Source organism: Tauraco erythrolophus, chromosome 10 (assembly GCF_009769465.1).
Source record: "Tauraco erythrolophus isolate bTauEry1 chromosome 10, bTauEry1.pri, whole genome shotgun sequence".
NCBI lineage: Eukaryota > Metazoa > Chordata > Aves > Musophagiformes > Musophagidae > Tauraco > Tauraco erythrolophus.
In genome coordinates, this window is record NC_141474.1 from 2891126 (window position 1) to 2906793 (window position 15668).

At 45.0% G+C, this 15668-nt stretch overlaps 1 protein-coding gene across 1 annotated transcript in view; it reads right to left on the reverse strand.

Annotated features, from left to right (window-relative positions):
- Positions 1 to 15082, reverse strand: part of HMCN1 (hemicentin 1) — a 201735-nt gene extending 186653 nt beyond the window's left edge. The window contains exon 1 of the mRNA XM_086617855.1: positions 14821 to 15082. Coding sequence (XP_086473981.1) covers positions 14821 to 15082 — 262 coding nt within the window. The remainder of the gene's footprint in view (positions 1 to 14820) is intronic.
- Between the last annotated feature and the right edge of the window lie 586 nt (positions 15083 to 15668).

Genomic DNA, 15668 nt, shown 5'->3' on the forward strand with positions numbered 1-15668 from the left:
TGGTTTTAAAGTAGAGGGAGGTAGATTCACATTGGACATTAGGAAAAAATTTTTTACCATGAGAGTTGTAGAACACTGGAACAGGTTGCCCAGAGAGGTGGTGGATGCTCCATCCCTGGAGACGTTCAAGGCCAGGCTGGACGAGACCCTGAGCAGCCTGATCTAGATGGAGATATCCCTGTTCCTTGCAGGGGGGTTGGACTAGATGACCTTTGAAGGTCCCTTCCAGCCCTAACCATTCTATGATTTTATGATTCTATGATTATGTGGACCAAGGTCCCAGTGTACCAGCCAAACAATACAAACACAGATAAAACTGTCCAAACATCTAACCTTAATAATAAACCCAATTTAACTAACAGAATAACCTCGACGAAATTCCAGATCTCTTTCACACATGGTGAATTAAAACAGTCTGTAATAAAAGTTCGGAGTACACTTCTACAAAGCTAGCGTAATGTCAGGAAATAAAAAAAAAAAAAAAGGAAAAATTTCATTCATCTCGTTCTCCAAAGTCCCATCTCGCATTTACTAAGCTCTTTCAACCACGTTATGTTGCTGATTAACAGTAAATGCCTTAAGGCACGAGCTTTTCCCTTTTTCTGATCTTCAGAGTGAAAAACTGCTTTGAAATGTCACCGAGGCACACAATTCTTAATGATAACATCGCAGAGCACCCTATAATTTAAAACACTGCACTTCTAATCGACGAAACCGAGTCCAGTAGGAAAAGGAGGATGAATTCAGATCCTAGTCTGAGTACAAGGAAACTTCAAACAGTGCTGAAAAAAACGAAAAACAGCTGAGCTAATAAAAAACAGACGCTGCTTAAACAATCTTTCATCAAGTAAAGTTCACCTACGTTGTTACTCTTGGAATTTGGGGAAGTAGGAGGAGCCAGCAAGGTCTGAGGAGGAGATTTGGTATTTGGGAAACATGAAATATTTAGCAAATTAAGAAAGCAGACAACCAAAGCCAGACTCTGACCTCAGTTATACTGGTGTAAATCCAAACTAACGTCACTGACTGTAACAGAATTACTCTGGATCGACTCCATGTTAGCCAAGATCAAAACCTGTTCAATGAGACAGAATATAAAAGTGGAAAAAATGGCTTTTATATCCACACAATGGGAAGTTTCATTGCGAGTAACTAAGAAACCGTTATGTAGCTACAACACAAAAGGTGAGATGGGCTTGAGTCATCACATAAATACTCACAGCCAAAACTGTGAGTTTGCAAGGTTTTATGCACTTTAAATCTGCCTCTAAACAAGTTTTCTGCAAATTAAAGAGTTAATTCAAAATATGCTTTAGTAATTTAAGGCTTTTCTTGTTTGTTTCGTCTCAAACCATACTCTTCACACAAGATCATCCCCACGAAGTAGGCGTGCAGCAGCATCTCATCAGAGATGTCATTAGAGAGACCAACTCATCCTCTCACACCACCTGCTAAGCTGGAGCTCCATCTCCACCAGCTCCTACACACACGACACTGTGCAGTATTTCTGTGCCTTCCCTCTCAAGGAAAAACCACGGGTACGTATCAGCACAGGTGGCTGTGCAGAACCACAAGGAGCTTAGAAGATTTGTTTCGAGCGATAAAAATTGCCAAATTCTTTAAAACACAATTTAGCCAACAGGCATTATTTTTATCTCCGTACGCCATGGTTCACTCCAGGTAACAGAACGATATTCAATGACATGTTCAAGGGTGGGGAAAGGGCTGAGTTTTTGCAGTAAGGACGCGATCTCCACATTTCACACCCCCCGCACGAGCACCAGCAGGAACTTTCAGAACAAAGCTCGGCACACAAAGCAGCTGTGGTTTTTTTTCCTCCCATTTTCAGCATCGACAGGGACTGTCAGGATGTGCACACGCACAGATCCTGCGTTAACTCAAATCTTTCCAGTCCAATTCAGCTCGTTAGTACCAGGGATACTCATCCCGTCCCGCCGCAGCTATCCCAGCTGGATAAACTGCCAACCCTGCTCTCCAGAACCATCCCAACACAAACCATTACCTCCTCCGCTCCGCAAAGCGGTTCACGCACACTTTCTATCCAGAGGGCTCAAAGCTTCAGCCGTCTCTGCTAACCCGGATCATTTTGGGATGAACCTGGAATTGCCAAGCAGCGCTGGTGGCCGGGGATCAGAAAAAGCCATAACCTCAAAGGAGAGGGAAGCAGATAGCACAGAGCAGGCATTTTTTTTTGTCCGATACAGCTACATCTTTAAGAAAATGTATGTCTGCAGATTGAGCCAAAATTTCAGAGAATGTATCAGAGTCCATTGGTCCAACTCAGACCCAGAAAAAAATTCTAGAAGTGTACTCGCTCCCATGGCCAGTGAGAATGACACGTGTCCTTCACGCTAAGGCAAACATCAGCCATCAGACACGCTGGAAGTAGCGAGGGAAAGACTTCTCCATCATCTCCTGCACAGCCCCATCCGTGGCTAACACAGCACTGCTTTCAGCGCGGCAATACGTTGCCTTCAGCAGCACCACGTTTCATCACCAAGATCCAGTCTCTACATGCAGATGATACTCCAGACAGCCAAGAATTCTGGAGATAAAGGCCAGGAGCACCAAGAAGGAACACTGAACCTCCGAGGGAAAAGGGTCAATGGAAACTTTGAGGAAAGGATGGGCTGAAGGCAGAGACGGAGAAGATAAAGAGATGTGGGAGTCTGACAGATTGGGAAAGAAAGGAAAGCAAGGAGTAAACATTTCAGGGAGACATCAGTGATTTGTGGGTTTGTGGTTAACACAGAGGACCCTAAGCCACAGGAACTCCCTGTGCTTTGATTTAGCTTACGTAAAATTTAAAAGAGGAAGATGTGACCAAACCAAAACAAACAAAAAACCCTAAACCACTAAAAAAGCCCACTCATCTGAAACGCTGTAAGACATCAAGATGTAGGTTTTTAAGTAAATATGTTGTTAAATCAGGAGGCAACACTCCTGGACACGCACCACTGCCTAAGCACCACGTTACGTTCTCCAAACGCTGTAGGAGAGCAGGCAAAAACATTATCCCAACCAGCCCACACCACGGCTTGCTAGAGTGACACTGGGGCTCTAATTAAAACCACCCTTACGGCACTGCTGGTGCTGTACATGCTAAGTCACAGAAAATGGAAGAAAAGTGCCACAACACAAGTGATTTGCTCCAAGATTGGTAGACTCTCTACCTGGGTGCTCCAGCTCTTATTTTTTTACCTAAACCCACGTGCCTGGCTCACCACCTCACCGATTCACAGCCCAAAAACCTAGCTCCGACGCAGCGGCTGCGCAGTCACAATCTCTTGAGGGTTTTAGTAAATAGATGCACAATTTAATATGGGGGCATAAAAGAACCCACAGCACTCCTGGCTGTTCTAGGGCAGAGGACTTCATTTTTGCTGCACAACTTTCCTCCTCTTCTGCTCCTCAATAAATTCTAAGTGCCAAAACATACTAGTTCGGTGAACTAACTAAGACCTCACTAACTAAACAAAAAGCTCTCTCCTTTGGAAAACAGACTCGGACATACCATTGCACGGCTTAAGAGAACTCAGGAAATGTTTCAGTGATATTCAGCATCCCCAGAGACACTTAACCTCAGCTCATGAAAATACACTGGTGTCCAAAGCATGAAAATTACAATGGCTTCCTGCTTACCCCCCCACCCCCCCCCCCCCCCCCCGGCTAGGAATCTAATTTAAACACGGTGGCAGGAATCCAGCAATAACCTACAGCCATAGATTAGAGCTGCTATCCTCAGCAAACAGAGCAGACATTTAGCTGGGACTATGGCAACACAAGACATTCCTTCGTTTTCATTCTATTATGCAAACCCACCCCCACCCACTCCACTTGAGCAGGGTTTTTCCAGTCCGAAAACCTGGGGTCCCATCCTGCTTGTGGTTACATCTCATCGCAGACAAGCTCTACTAGTTGTAATTTAGCCTACGGTTATAAAGTTGATATTGGGAATTTGGCTCTACTATTTATCAGGCTCCATGAAATCATCTTTTAAAGAGGTCTTCCTATTTTGTAGTCCTACAGCTGGGAAAAAAACAGCAGAGGAAGGGAGAAGGGAGCATTCCACCTCCAGTGAAAACACTGAAATAGAGACCAAACTCACTCCCTCGCAATAGCAATTCTGCAACAAGCTCTGCACCACGAGGAGGGCAGCCGCTGTCCTCCTCAAGAGCCAGCTCGTGCAGGCACCTCAAAAGAACCATCTAAAATTCTCTCTGCACACAGCTCCCACATCCAAGTTTATTTTGGGTGTCCCGTTATGTCACACACAGGCTCTGAACACTTACGTGCTTGAATCATAGAAGAATCATAGAATCGTCTGGTTGGAAGAGACCCTCAAGATCATCGCGTCCAACTGTCCACCCTGCACTATCAGGGTCCCTAAACCATGTTGCTCAACACCAAAGCCACACGGTTTTTAAACACCTCCAGGGATGGGGACTCCACCACCTCCCTGGGCAGCCTGTTCCAATACTTCACAACCCTCTCTGCAAAGAAATTTTTCCTGATATCCAACCTAAATTTCCCCTGGTGTAACTTGAGGCCATTCCCTCTCGTCCTGTCATTCCTAACGTGGGAGAAGAGACCGACCCCCATCTCCCTACAACTTCCTTTCAGGTGATTGTAGAGAGCGAGAAGGTCCCCCCTGAGCCTCCTCTTCTCCAGACTGACCAGTCCCAGCTCCCTCAGCCACTCCTCATAGGACAAGTTCTCTAAAGCAATCGGTTCTCTTCACCAATTTTCATTGCTCTTTCGTTGACTCGTTGTACCTAATACCACACACTGACTGTTGTGTCACCGAGAGCGCGTGGCGAGGAGGGCACTACTGCGGAGCGGAGGGATGAGGCTGCTGCTAGAGACACATGGCTGAAAATAAATTCAATGCTTCCGACAGAAAATAAATTCAACGTTTCCGCCGACCTTTCGCTGCATGCGATGCGTGCAGCTCGGTGTCTGGGAACGTGTCGTTTTCGAACGTGCACAGATTTTCCCAGTAATGTTTTGCAGACTGACAACTGTGGCTCAGTGTATTTTAGGAAGAGGGCTACAACTGGAGCAGAGCTGGCAAACTGCACGTGGTGTCTCTGTGAAGAGGAGCATCGTGGATGCCGAAGAAAATACGGATGGAAGAGTGCATGGGCTACAGGACAAGAAGTCAGCAGACCTTCATAAACACTACCAACGTGCATCACAGCCCCCATTTGTGGCTTATCCCCACGGAGATGATCAGCCTCGTAGCTGCCCGCGTTACTCCTCCAGCTGACACAGAGTGGTCTCTGCTGAACACCCAACGCTCAAACCCTTCTGAGAACCTGTGGGAAGGGCAAATGAGGTGGAAGACATTCTGAATAGCCATGTCACTAGGCACCCACCAACACCCTCCACAAAACACACGTGCAGAAGTCCCTCTGGTTTTGGTGGAGCTGCCTGTGCAGGCTGCCTCTGAGAATTACTCAGTTTTAGCTCAAAACGTCCTACCAGGAGAAGTTTTTCAGCAGGGCTGAAGGTCTGGAGCCAGATCAGAACCAGGGAGGACATCATAACCCGTTCCCCCATGTGAGCTAGGCTCATCTGAGCACTCAGTATCCATATGGTAGGATGACAACCAGTATGAAAATATATCTCAGGGACTATTATTTGGACAGTCAGCCCCAGAGTAGGGGAAAAACTGAGAAAACTGAAAGTCTCTTACCTGACTTCGTACCTCCTAAATTGAGGGCTTCAGCTGAACTAACCTTTGCTCCCTCTGCAGCCAGTGAAACCAAATAAGACCTCCAAAGAGCATTTAAAAATTCACAAGCAATGAATTGCTCCATAAAGGTGCCAATTTCTTTTTGTGAATTACAGAAGGAGCCTTTGGGTAGCTAATTTCATAGATTTCATAGATTTCTAGGTTGGAAAAGACCTTAGAGATCATCCAGTCCTACCCTCCCTAATCCCCCATTAAACCATACCCCTAAGCAGTTCATCCACCCTTTTCTTAAACACATCCAGGGATGGGGACTCAACCACCATCCTGGGCAGCCTATTCCAGTGGCTGACAACCCTTTCAGAGAAGAAATTCTTTGTAACATCCAACCTGAACCTCCCCTGAATCTCTCAGCTGAGGTTCTTCAGTTAAGTGCCTAAAGTGAAACAGGATGAATCCTGTCCTCAGTGTCATGGCTTCATGTATCTTGACACAACACAATCCCATTCAAGTGCTTCAGGAACACAAAGTCATTGTGCTCCTCCTCTGGCAAAAACTGGGAAAAGCTCAGCTCACATCTACGGTTACCAAAGAACAGGTTGCACGTACTCTTCGAAAGGCAACAACAGAAGTTTAACCATAGACCACAAGGGATACGTGTGATCTAAACCACTCCAATCCCACTGACAAATATAACATTGCAAACTATCCCCACACAAAATGCAAATCTTGGGCACAGAGTTCACCCAACGATGACTGCACAGCACGAATTCACAATAGGCATAACCGAAGGATCTCATAGATCAGCTCTGAGAGCAACACATCTAAACCAGAAAATCCTAAACGATAGTTATAAAAAAAATGAACTGTATTCAACAACATAATTGAGGAGCACAACGAATTCTCCCTGGTAGTAGTAAGGAAAGCATACGAAGCTGCCAGCCCAGAGCACGTTTCATTAAATCCATCCTATTTCTTCTAACCAAACTGTTGCTTATCAGGGCACGGTGAGCCGATCAAGTAACACCATCAGTCTCTTTCAACAGAGAAATTGTTAGGCCATTTGCAAACTGAAAAACATATGTTCCCAATATTTTCTCTGATGTATGTGTCTCTTTCAAAACCAAAACCTACAGCATATGCCAAAAATCAAATCACTGATTGGAAAATATATACTAACTGGCATCGGAGGGCTTTCTCCAGCTAAAGGGTTCCTCCTGTCATTCTTCAGGCACATTCAAAATCCATTAACTAAATGAAACTGGTGGTATCCACCTTCTCTCTGCTGCTCCCTGTAGCAACCAGATACTCTCAGATGAGAGTAACTATCATTCCCTGCTTCACAAGGAGGAGAAAGCAAGAAAGGAGTTTTTCAGGAGCATGGAGGGATAACAAGTAATGTAAAGATTCTAAGGCAACTGATAAAAAGTTGTCATTAAAAAACACCACATTGGGGAGCGAATCTAAAACTCTGGGCAATTATTTGCTACATCTTTGCACACCTAAGGGCTGAGTTTGCAATGGCACCCTAAAAGCAACTGTGATTTGGGACACATGGGAAGTATCCTGTGTGTAAACTCCAGAAGCTACAGAGAACGGGCGCAACACTGCTGAACACAAGCCTCATCTGCTAACGGCATCAGTAGTAACTTTTGGGACAGACTAACACTGGGATGCATTCCTAATGAGCTACAAAGCTTTTCACTTAATTGTCACCACTTGGAGCTGGGGACAGCACAGCCAAACAGAACAAGTAAGTTCTGTGTAAGCTCAGTAGGCAACAATTTCAAACGTAACATGAAAAAAAAAACCATAACGCAAAGCAGAAGAGAATGAAATATTCGAAGCATTATCACATTTTCAAAGCAGAAGAGAATGAAACATTTGAAACATTATCACTTTTTTCCTAAGGAAAAGACGATCACTATTGTATCTTCCAGCCAAAGCAAGGATAAAATCCTTTCCCTTGTAAAAAAATATTGAAGAATCAGGGAAAAAGTTACCATTGTGCATGCCTTCAGGGCTGGACAGGCAGAGTTAAGACAGCAGACACACAAATTGTGATGTTCTAGTAGGCTTTTGGGTGATGTCACAACATTTTGGTTAAGATTTTGGAGCTTCTGGCACTGGCAATGCTATCTTCTGTAATCTATCAAACTGCTACTTTTAGAGGGATCCCAGACAAATGCTTCCAGAGGATCAAGAAAACAGCCATGTAATCACACAGAATTTATTGTACAGATATTAGAGTGTCACCATGAAGGACAACAATAAGGTTTCAAAACACTCATTTCACCTGCGGTCAGTAGGGCTATCACAGAAGTCCCAGCAGAGATGGAAAATATCTGTGGGCGTTTCAAACTCCATCCTTATCGACCCAGAGTTCTTCACTATTACACAGTTGGTGACTGTCATTCCACTGATGATAACAACAATAAAACCGAGTAGTAGTAACAACAACAAGGAGGCAGTATTTGTGCTTTAAGGAAACAGAGTATTTCCTGCTGAAATTGTCAACGGTGAAACAATAAGTAATAGCAACACTTCAATAGTTCTAGCAAAAAAGGGCAGATTTAACAATTATGCCCAGTTGTGGTTATCATTTTTCTTCAGACATACCAAGGCAGCACCAAACAGTTGTGAATTTACAGTGCATCTCCTAAAATGTGAAAGAAAAACCCAAAACTTGGACATGCACTCATTGCTGTCACTAGATATCTAAGGAAGCCCAAAACAAACCAACTCAAAAAAAAAAAAAACAAAATCAAACAACTTTACAGAACTTTGAGTTTTTCAGACAGGATTTTCAGAAATTTGAGGCCACCAAAGAGCATTACTGTGAAAGAAGAGCTGTGACAACTTCAATCTGATGCACTGTGATACATCGGTAGAGCTACTGCACCAGAACAGGGAGCTGGGACTTGTTAAATTAAGCACATTTTTCCCCACTTTGGATTTTGGGATTAGTATAAAACCCACTCAACTCTCGAAACGAGATGACTATTTGAATTAAGTGGAGAGAGTAATTTTCTTTGCTTCTGACCTTACTCTTACCAAAAAGAGTTAGGGCAACTCTTCTCTTTCCTTCCTATAAAAACTACGGGATTTTGATGAGTACTCAGCGTTTGCCAAACATTTGCCCACAGGAACTTCATTGGCAAGCAGCTTGCTCCTCTTGCCAACCTAATAATTCATCTAGTTCAAACACGAGACAGCTTTCCAACAGTTTCACCTACTGAGGAAGGTAAGGAGACCCACTGAAGGTGGACAGGAAGAACCACCGCCCGCAGACAAGCAGACCTACCCAGAATCCGCCAACTCCTCGGTTCTCCACAGGCAATTTCCCATTTCCATCTCGCCGTGTGGTTTGCAGAACACAACAGACTGACATGAGCTCTGCTCTGCCCAAGACACATGCACAAGGCAGCAACCCTTCTCAAGCAAAAGATATATTGTAAGACATGGTCAATATTCCTCCCCCTGCCTCTTCTCTAACCCCCCTACTTCCCCAAGTGTACTGAGACCTCAACTAAAAACCATTGTATTACACCCACACAGAGTAATGTCACCCACCAAAGTGCTACAGAAGTTTATACCACACCATAGCACAGCTTACAACAGACCAACCTCAAGTGTTACTTACCCACAAACACAAAGACACCAACAGGCCTACATGGCCCCTAGGATGAGAAGTGCAAGGGAATGGCACACCGCAGGAGCCCCCATCCCTTGTACAAACACCGCTTCCACGGCGCTGGCAAACTCGGATACCAGTACAAAACACCATGTTTTCCTTAAACTTGCCCTCCTTGCTTTGGAAACCACTGCCATACGGCTTCTCCACAGCCCCATTCCTGTTCTTTAGTAAAACTAATATCAAGTCTTGAAGCATTTCTTCCTCCACCCAAAGGAACCAGGAGGAATCCCAAAGACAATGACCACCTTCTTCAGGCCATACCAGAAGGACCATTCAACTTCTCCCAAATGGGAAAAGGTTTTGGACAATCGATTTTACATACATTCAGCTTTTGCCTGAAAATTTGAATAGACACCCATAAATCTGAGAGTAAAGGCTGAGGCCAAAGACCTCAAATATTTGGCAGAAGAATGCAAAAGGGCAAGCACAAGGGAACATGTTGGAGAACAAGCTCTCAGGAGAGCCTGATGTCAGAAACCTGCCGGGCGGCGAAGAGGCAGCGATGCTGTTCACCTGCAGACACAGAACTGACAAAGTGGTGGCTCAACTGGGGAAGGCTGGCCATGCAGCCACTGCCATGAAATTCAAACCAGGAGGAGTTACAGCTGAGCAGAGGTGGAGGTTTTATTGCTGCCCTCGGAGGTCAGTTTATTCTTCATCACTCACAACTGTCTTTTTCAAAGCAGAAGTTAACACGTAAAGGAGAGCTTATACTTCTCCACTTCTGCACACAGCTTTCCATCTCCCTTTATTATCCACTTGTATAACCACAATGCTTTTTATATCAGGAAGTATGAAAAACTTTAATTCCATTAATAGCCTAATTTTAATGTCTTGTGTTCCTCCTCTGGAAAAAACATTATTTCTTCTTCATTATAACTTCTGGAAAAAAAAAAAAAAACGCAAACAACCAACCCAACCAACCAAACCACACTATCAAACCTGCAAAACCCAAAGTTCTCAGACCTCTCATATGATTTTCTGAACTTGTTCCATGGTAGCACGTGGCTCAGCAGCCTAATCGTTGTTACAGGTATAGCACAGCAAGTCTGATAAATAAAGGAGACCTCAGGTTATAAAGTTAAACGTAATTATGTGCCTTTACTCCATGATATAATCAGAGCTTTACTGTGAAAAAAAAAGAAGAGTAGGATCAAGGAGGGAAAACAAAAATTTTATTTCTGGTTCCCCTACAGTTCTACGACGTGACCCTGGGTGGGTGACTTCAGTTCAACACTCTTTTCCCGTCTGAACAAAGCAGTATGAAGGTTTCCCCTCTTCTCACGTAGGCAACATATTGCCTACCTGATTTGTAAGAAAAAGGGGTAGGAGATGCTCATATCAGACTTCTGTAGACATGCAAACATCATCCTGTGCACTAGGAAGTCTGGAGGTTACATATTCCCTCCATTTTTCTTCTAATTAGAATAAATCACTGGCATTTAGACTATAAAACAGTCATTCACACTAAAGGAATGCTTGATTAAATCACGCAGAGACAGAGTTATTACTGGTATCATTCCATTAGCTTTACTAGGGATGAATTTGTCCTCTTAGGCTTATTTTCCATTCCAAAATTCCTTAATGGCATAAAGAAAAAATAGAAAAACTGGCCACAGATGTTAAATAAAGACATTCCACGTCCAATCCCGATTCCAGAGGATACAACAGGCGTTAGTTAGTAGGAGATCAAGACCCACAACACACAACTACAAAAGCATTTGCTGATCTCAAGTTTTAGCTTCAATTCAAAATTTGCCAGTGCTAACTCTTCTTAATTTGGGACTTTTTTTTATTATTATTATTATTTTCTTCAGTTTTTTCCATTGAACACAAGCCTGGGAAGAGATTTCTTTGTCAACAGCCCTTTTCGCCATCGACAAAACTTCTGTGATCATGTTTAGGCATTGAAAAACCACAACAGAAAAATTCCTGCAATCTGTTAAAGCGTTGCACATGCTCACACACGAAGCAGAATCCAAAACAAAAGGCTTTTTCGAAATGGAGGTGCCAGATGGTACCACGGTATCAGAATGGGAAACCCATCCGAAATTCCTTCTGTAGGTTGTAAGTCTGGGCTATGCCAAAAACCTCAGGTTCGACACTTTAAAAAATAGACTTGCTAATTATAACTGTTTTACCAAAATACCATAGTCTGAGCAAAATACCATTGCAGCAGTTGTAACACCACGTTTAGATCTATCAGCAAAGAGCACAATGTGTTGGCATAGCACAACGCAGCATTAACATGCAGCACTTTGGTAACAACGCAGTCCAGTACAACATAGGAAGATTCTTAAATAACTCTATTTATAATTCAGATGCACCTTGTGTGATGTCAAGGACTCTTCCAAGACAGGTTCTTGTATGGTTTTTGTGAATACACTCTCCTTGTCAACAGCTCTTTATGGTGCTTAGAAAGCACTTGAGCTGTTTCACTAATCAGTTCTAATCAAGCAGCACTGCAAAGTGAATGACTGGGGCACTGTTCAGCATAAATTGTGCAACATAAATTAGGAAAAGCATGGAGTTAAAAGTCAAATCCGCACCAGCTTTAAACTGTAATTACCTATTAATAATAGTGTATCTGGATCAGGACAGCTTTACACAAAGAGAAGCTCCTTGGAGCTGACATTCAACTATATGTTGTGCTTCTTGTAGAGTCTCATTTGCCTCATGGACCACAGTGCCTCACAAAAACATCAAGAAGAATTCGTCTGTGGGGCAGCTACATACAAAGCTCTTTTTCGAAGAAAAATCATCAGTTGAGCAAATAACCAGACAACTTGGGGAAAAAAAAAAAAATAAAAATAATAATCTCATGCTCATCAATTCAGTCAAGCAGTCTTCATGAAGAACACCACTAGGTAAATGAACTGGACACTGTGAAACACAAGCCAAGTAATACTTTTTATTAGCTCTTTGAGAAAAGGTACTTCTCTATAGATTCAAAACAAAAAAGATGTTGAAGAACTGGTCACAAGAGTATTTCTTGCATTTTCTTTCCAAGTGCCTAGGCTTGGCCATCATCAGATACAAGAGAGCAGATTACCAGCAGTCTCAACCACTACACCCATGAAATTAAAGTCACTGGACTGTGGCGTGTCCTTCTAACTCTACAAAGGATGTAGATAAACAGTTTTCAGAAATTAAGACAAAATGAAGTTTAAAATTATACATTCTCCACTTTCAAACAGCTCACAAGTGACCTCACAAGTTATCCATGATGCTAAAAAGTAAGGACCCCTCCCCGAGCTATGCAGGGAAGCTGGACTTCGATACAGAGACACGTAACAGGATACACCAAAATACGTTTGCCAGCAGTTCTTTGTTGCATAGGTCAGCTCTCTGCAGCTTTAAGTTTCAGCTACTCTACTGAACGAAATCTAACAGTTGCCAAAGGAAAGGGGTCTCCTGTGGAAAGAGATGGAATGAGGGAGGAGGTAAGGAAGCCAGAAGTCTGGCAGGAGAACAAAGGTGAATAAAGAAGAGGAAGGTGGCAGTGGATTTCTTGCTAGTGAGGTGCGTACAGAGCAAGAATGTGGTGGTACAGCAAAGTCTGATTAAAAGAGTGGGTCTGGAACAGAAACAAAGACCCTAGAGAGGCCATGGAAGCAAGACAGTCAGGGAGATGGGAGAAAAGGAACGAAAAGGAGAAAACGTGCTGAAGAAAAACTGAATTAGAAAAAGAAAATATGCGGGATGAGAAAGAAAAACAGTAGCTATTGAAACAAAGGATTTAGAAGTGGCCTGTGCTGAAAGCTAAACCTTGGAACTACCAGTGATATAAAAGCTGGAACTTCTTTCTGCTAAGGATGCATAAGAACAAAGGACCATCCACACAAACCCGCAAACTAAGAATGTGCCATTCAAGATCATCTTCTTGCCCTCCTGCTTGGTGTGGATACCCAAGCCCTCGGAAAAAAAAGAGCCATCCATTCTTACAGTGAGAGAAAAGGAAGATGTATAATGTTGGATTATGGAGAGAAAATAAAAACATCACAACCCATCATGTAGATTTTCTTCCCCACTCAAGGAGAAAGAGCTCCAGGGAGAGACACCAGCTTGATTTTCTAAAGGACATAAAAGAGTTCTAGGGTCTATACTTGACCAAAATCTTTTCCTTCTCACTTACTTCTGTGGCCTGATGCTTTTTAAGTCTCATACATGTTTGTTCCATAAAATAACAAAAAAGTAAAAAGGAAAAAAAAAGAAAGAAAAGAAATTTACACCAAAGGTAAAAACAGTAAGGTCCATAATCAGACCCTTTTGTGATAGGACGCCCTGATACCACAACGACAGATTCTTTGTAAGAAAAAAAAAAAAAATAGGGAACCTATACAAGCTTATAGATAACAAACCAGCAAAATTTTTGCAAAGACAAGTTTTTCTCTAGTTTTCCAAGCGTTTGGTTTAGGTATTTATAACAATAGCAAAGACAAATCTTGTAGGCAGAAGTATCTACGACTGAGGGAAGTAGAAAGGGTGTCTGCTTTCATTTGATAACATCCCTGCAAAAACTGAACTCTTAAGAATTGACTTCTGGAATATCATATTCTGAGATACTCCACGGAAACTAGAACCAGAAAGGTAATTTTCTAGGGCTTTTTCCCACTCTTAGATACTTTTTTTTAAAAAAAAAAAAACGAGGTTTGACTGCATAGTACAACACACATCACCAGCCTGGGGCATCCTGTTCCTATTTCCTCTTCAAGTCACCAGAAGATATTTGACAAGGAAAGAGGAAGCAAGCCAGAGAAAAGGGATAGGAAGGGAATGGAAAACAGATGCTGAGAGGAACACACGATGTACCGCAGAAAGGAACAAAAAAGGTGGGATGAAGGAAAGAAGTAAGAACCATGCAAAGCTTCTGGATCATTTCGGTGCAAGTTTCCGAATGTAAACAGGAGGCAAGAAGACTTAAGGAAAAGTGCAACTGTATTATACACGTTCATAAGTGTATTCCCATAGAAGGGCACTGGAAAAAAAAAAAAATGAGTGGCTTCGTTACTGGTATACGTGTTCTCTACTGGAGGAGAGGGTCACTGAAGCCACTCCAGCTCCTACCAGAATCATTAAGAGGAGCATTTGATCCCCTGAACGACCGTTCCGTGCAGACGGCGCGCTCCCAGCCGGTTTATCCATGGAATCCCGCTGGTGCCCGTCCGCACGGAGCCAGGGAGGGCGCTCAGGAAACCTCACCCGGCGCTGCGGAGAGACGAGATGCGCCCGAAGTACCTGTGCCCCGGCGCCCTGGAAGCGCAGGAACCCGACCTCGGACACAAGCCAGCCCCGAGCGGCACCTCCTCCGCCGTCCTGCCCGGCTCCCGGCGCCGCTTCCCGCCGCCGTGTGCCGCCCGCCGTGCCCCGGAGCGCCCGCCCGCACCCTCCCGGGAGAAATCCCTACCTGGATCGTGGAAAGGCACCAAGGCGAAGTTGTAAAGCGGCCTCTTGGGTCTTTTTAGCGACGTTTCGAGGATCTTGGATGCCCCCTCGATAACTTGCACCAGGTCGTCGTACATGGAGCCGGTCACGTCAAAGACGAAGGCGAGGGTGGAGGCTCCCTCCGGCACCGCCTCGCCGCCGGGCTCGGGCACGGCGCGGGGGCACAGGGCGAGCAGCAGCAGCAGCGCGCCCAGCCACGCTCCGCGACCCCCGCCGAGAGCCATTTTCCCCGGCAGCAGCCTCCGCCAGCCCCCGCCGAAGGCGCTTTGCAACGCCCCGCCCCGCGCCGCGCCGCTCCGCTCGGCGCGGAGGGCAGGAAGCGCCGCCGCTTTTGTCTGCGCGGGGCCGCGGCCCCCGCTCCGCCTTTCCTACCGGGCAGGGCCCGGGCAGCGCCGCCCCGAGCCGGCCGCCTCAGCCCCGGCCGCGCTGCGGGAGCGGCGGCTGCCGGCGCGGCCCCTGCCCCTCACCTCAGGGCCCCCTCCGGCGGGGCGGGCCGGGGCCGCGGCCGCCCCTCGCACCTGGCCGCCCGCTGCCTCCCCGCTCCGTTATCCCGCAGCTCCTGCCTGAAAGCCAGAGGCTGGACCTCGCGAGGCCCCTTCCAGCCTCAGTTTTCCTCCGCTCCTATGAAAGCATCCTCGCAGGGACTGCTAAAGCGGGAAGGAAAGACCCCAAAATGTCATCAGGACCACAGGTGGCCTCTGGCACCAAAGACCGGGCAACGAAGAACAGTGGCTAAAATGGTGGTTCGGCCCCGCTCAGGCGATGGAAGGCTCTATCTTTCAGAGTTCCTCGATTGTTTAAGGACGAAGC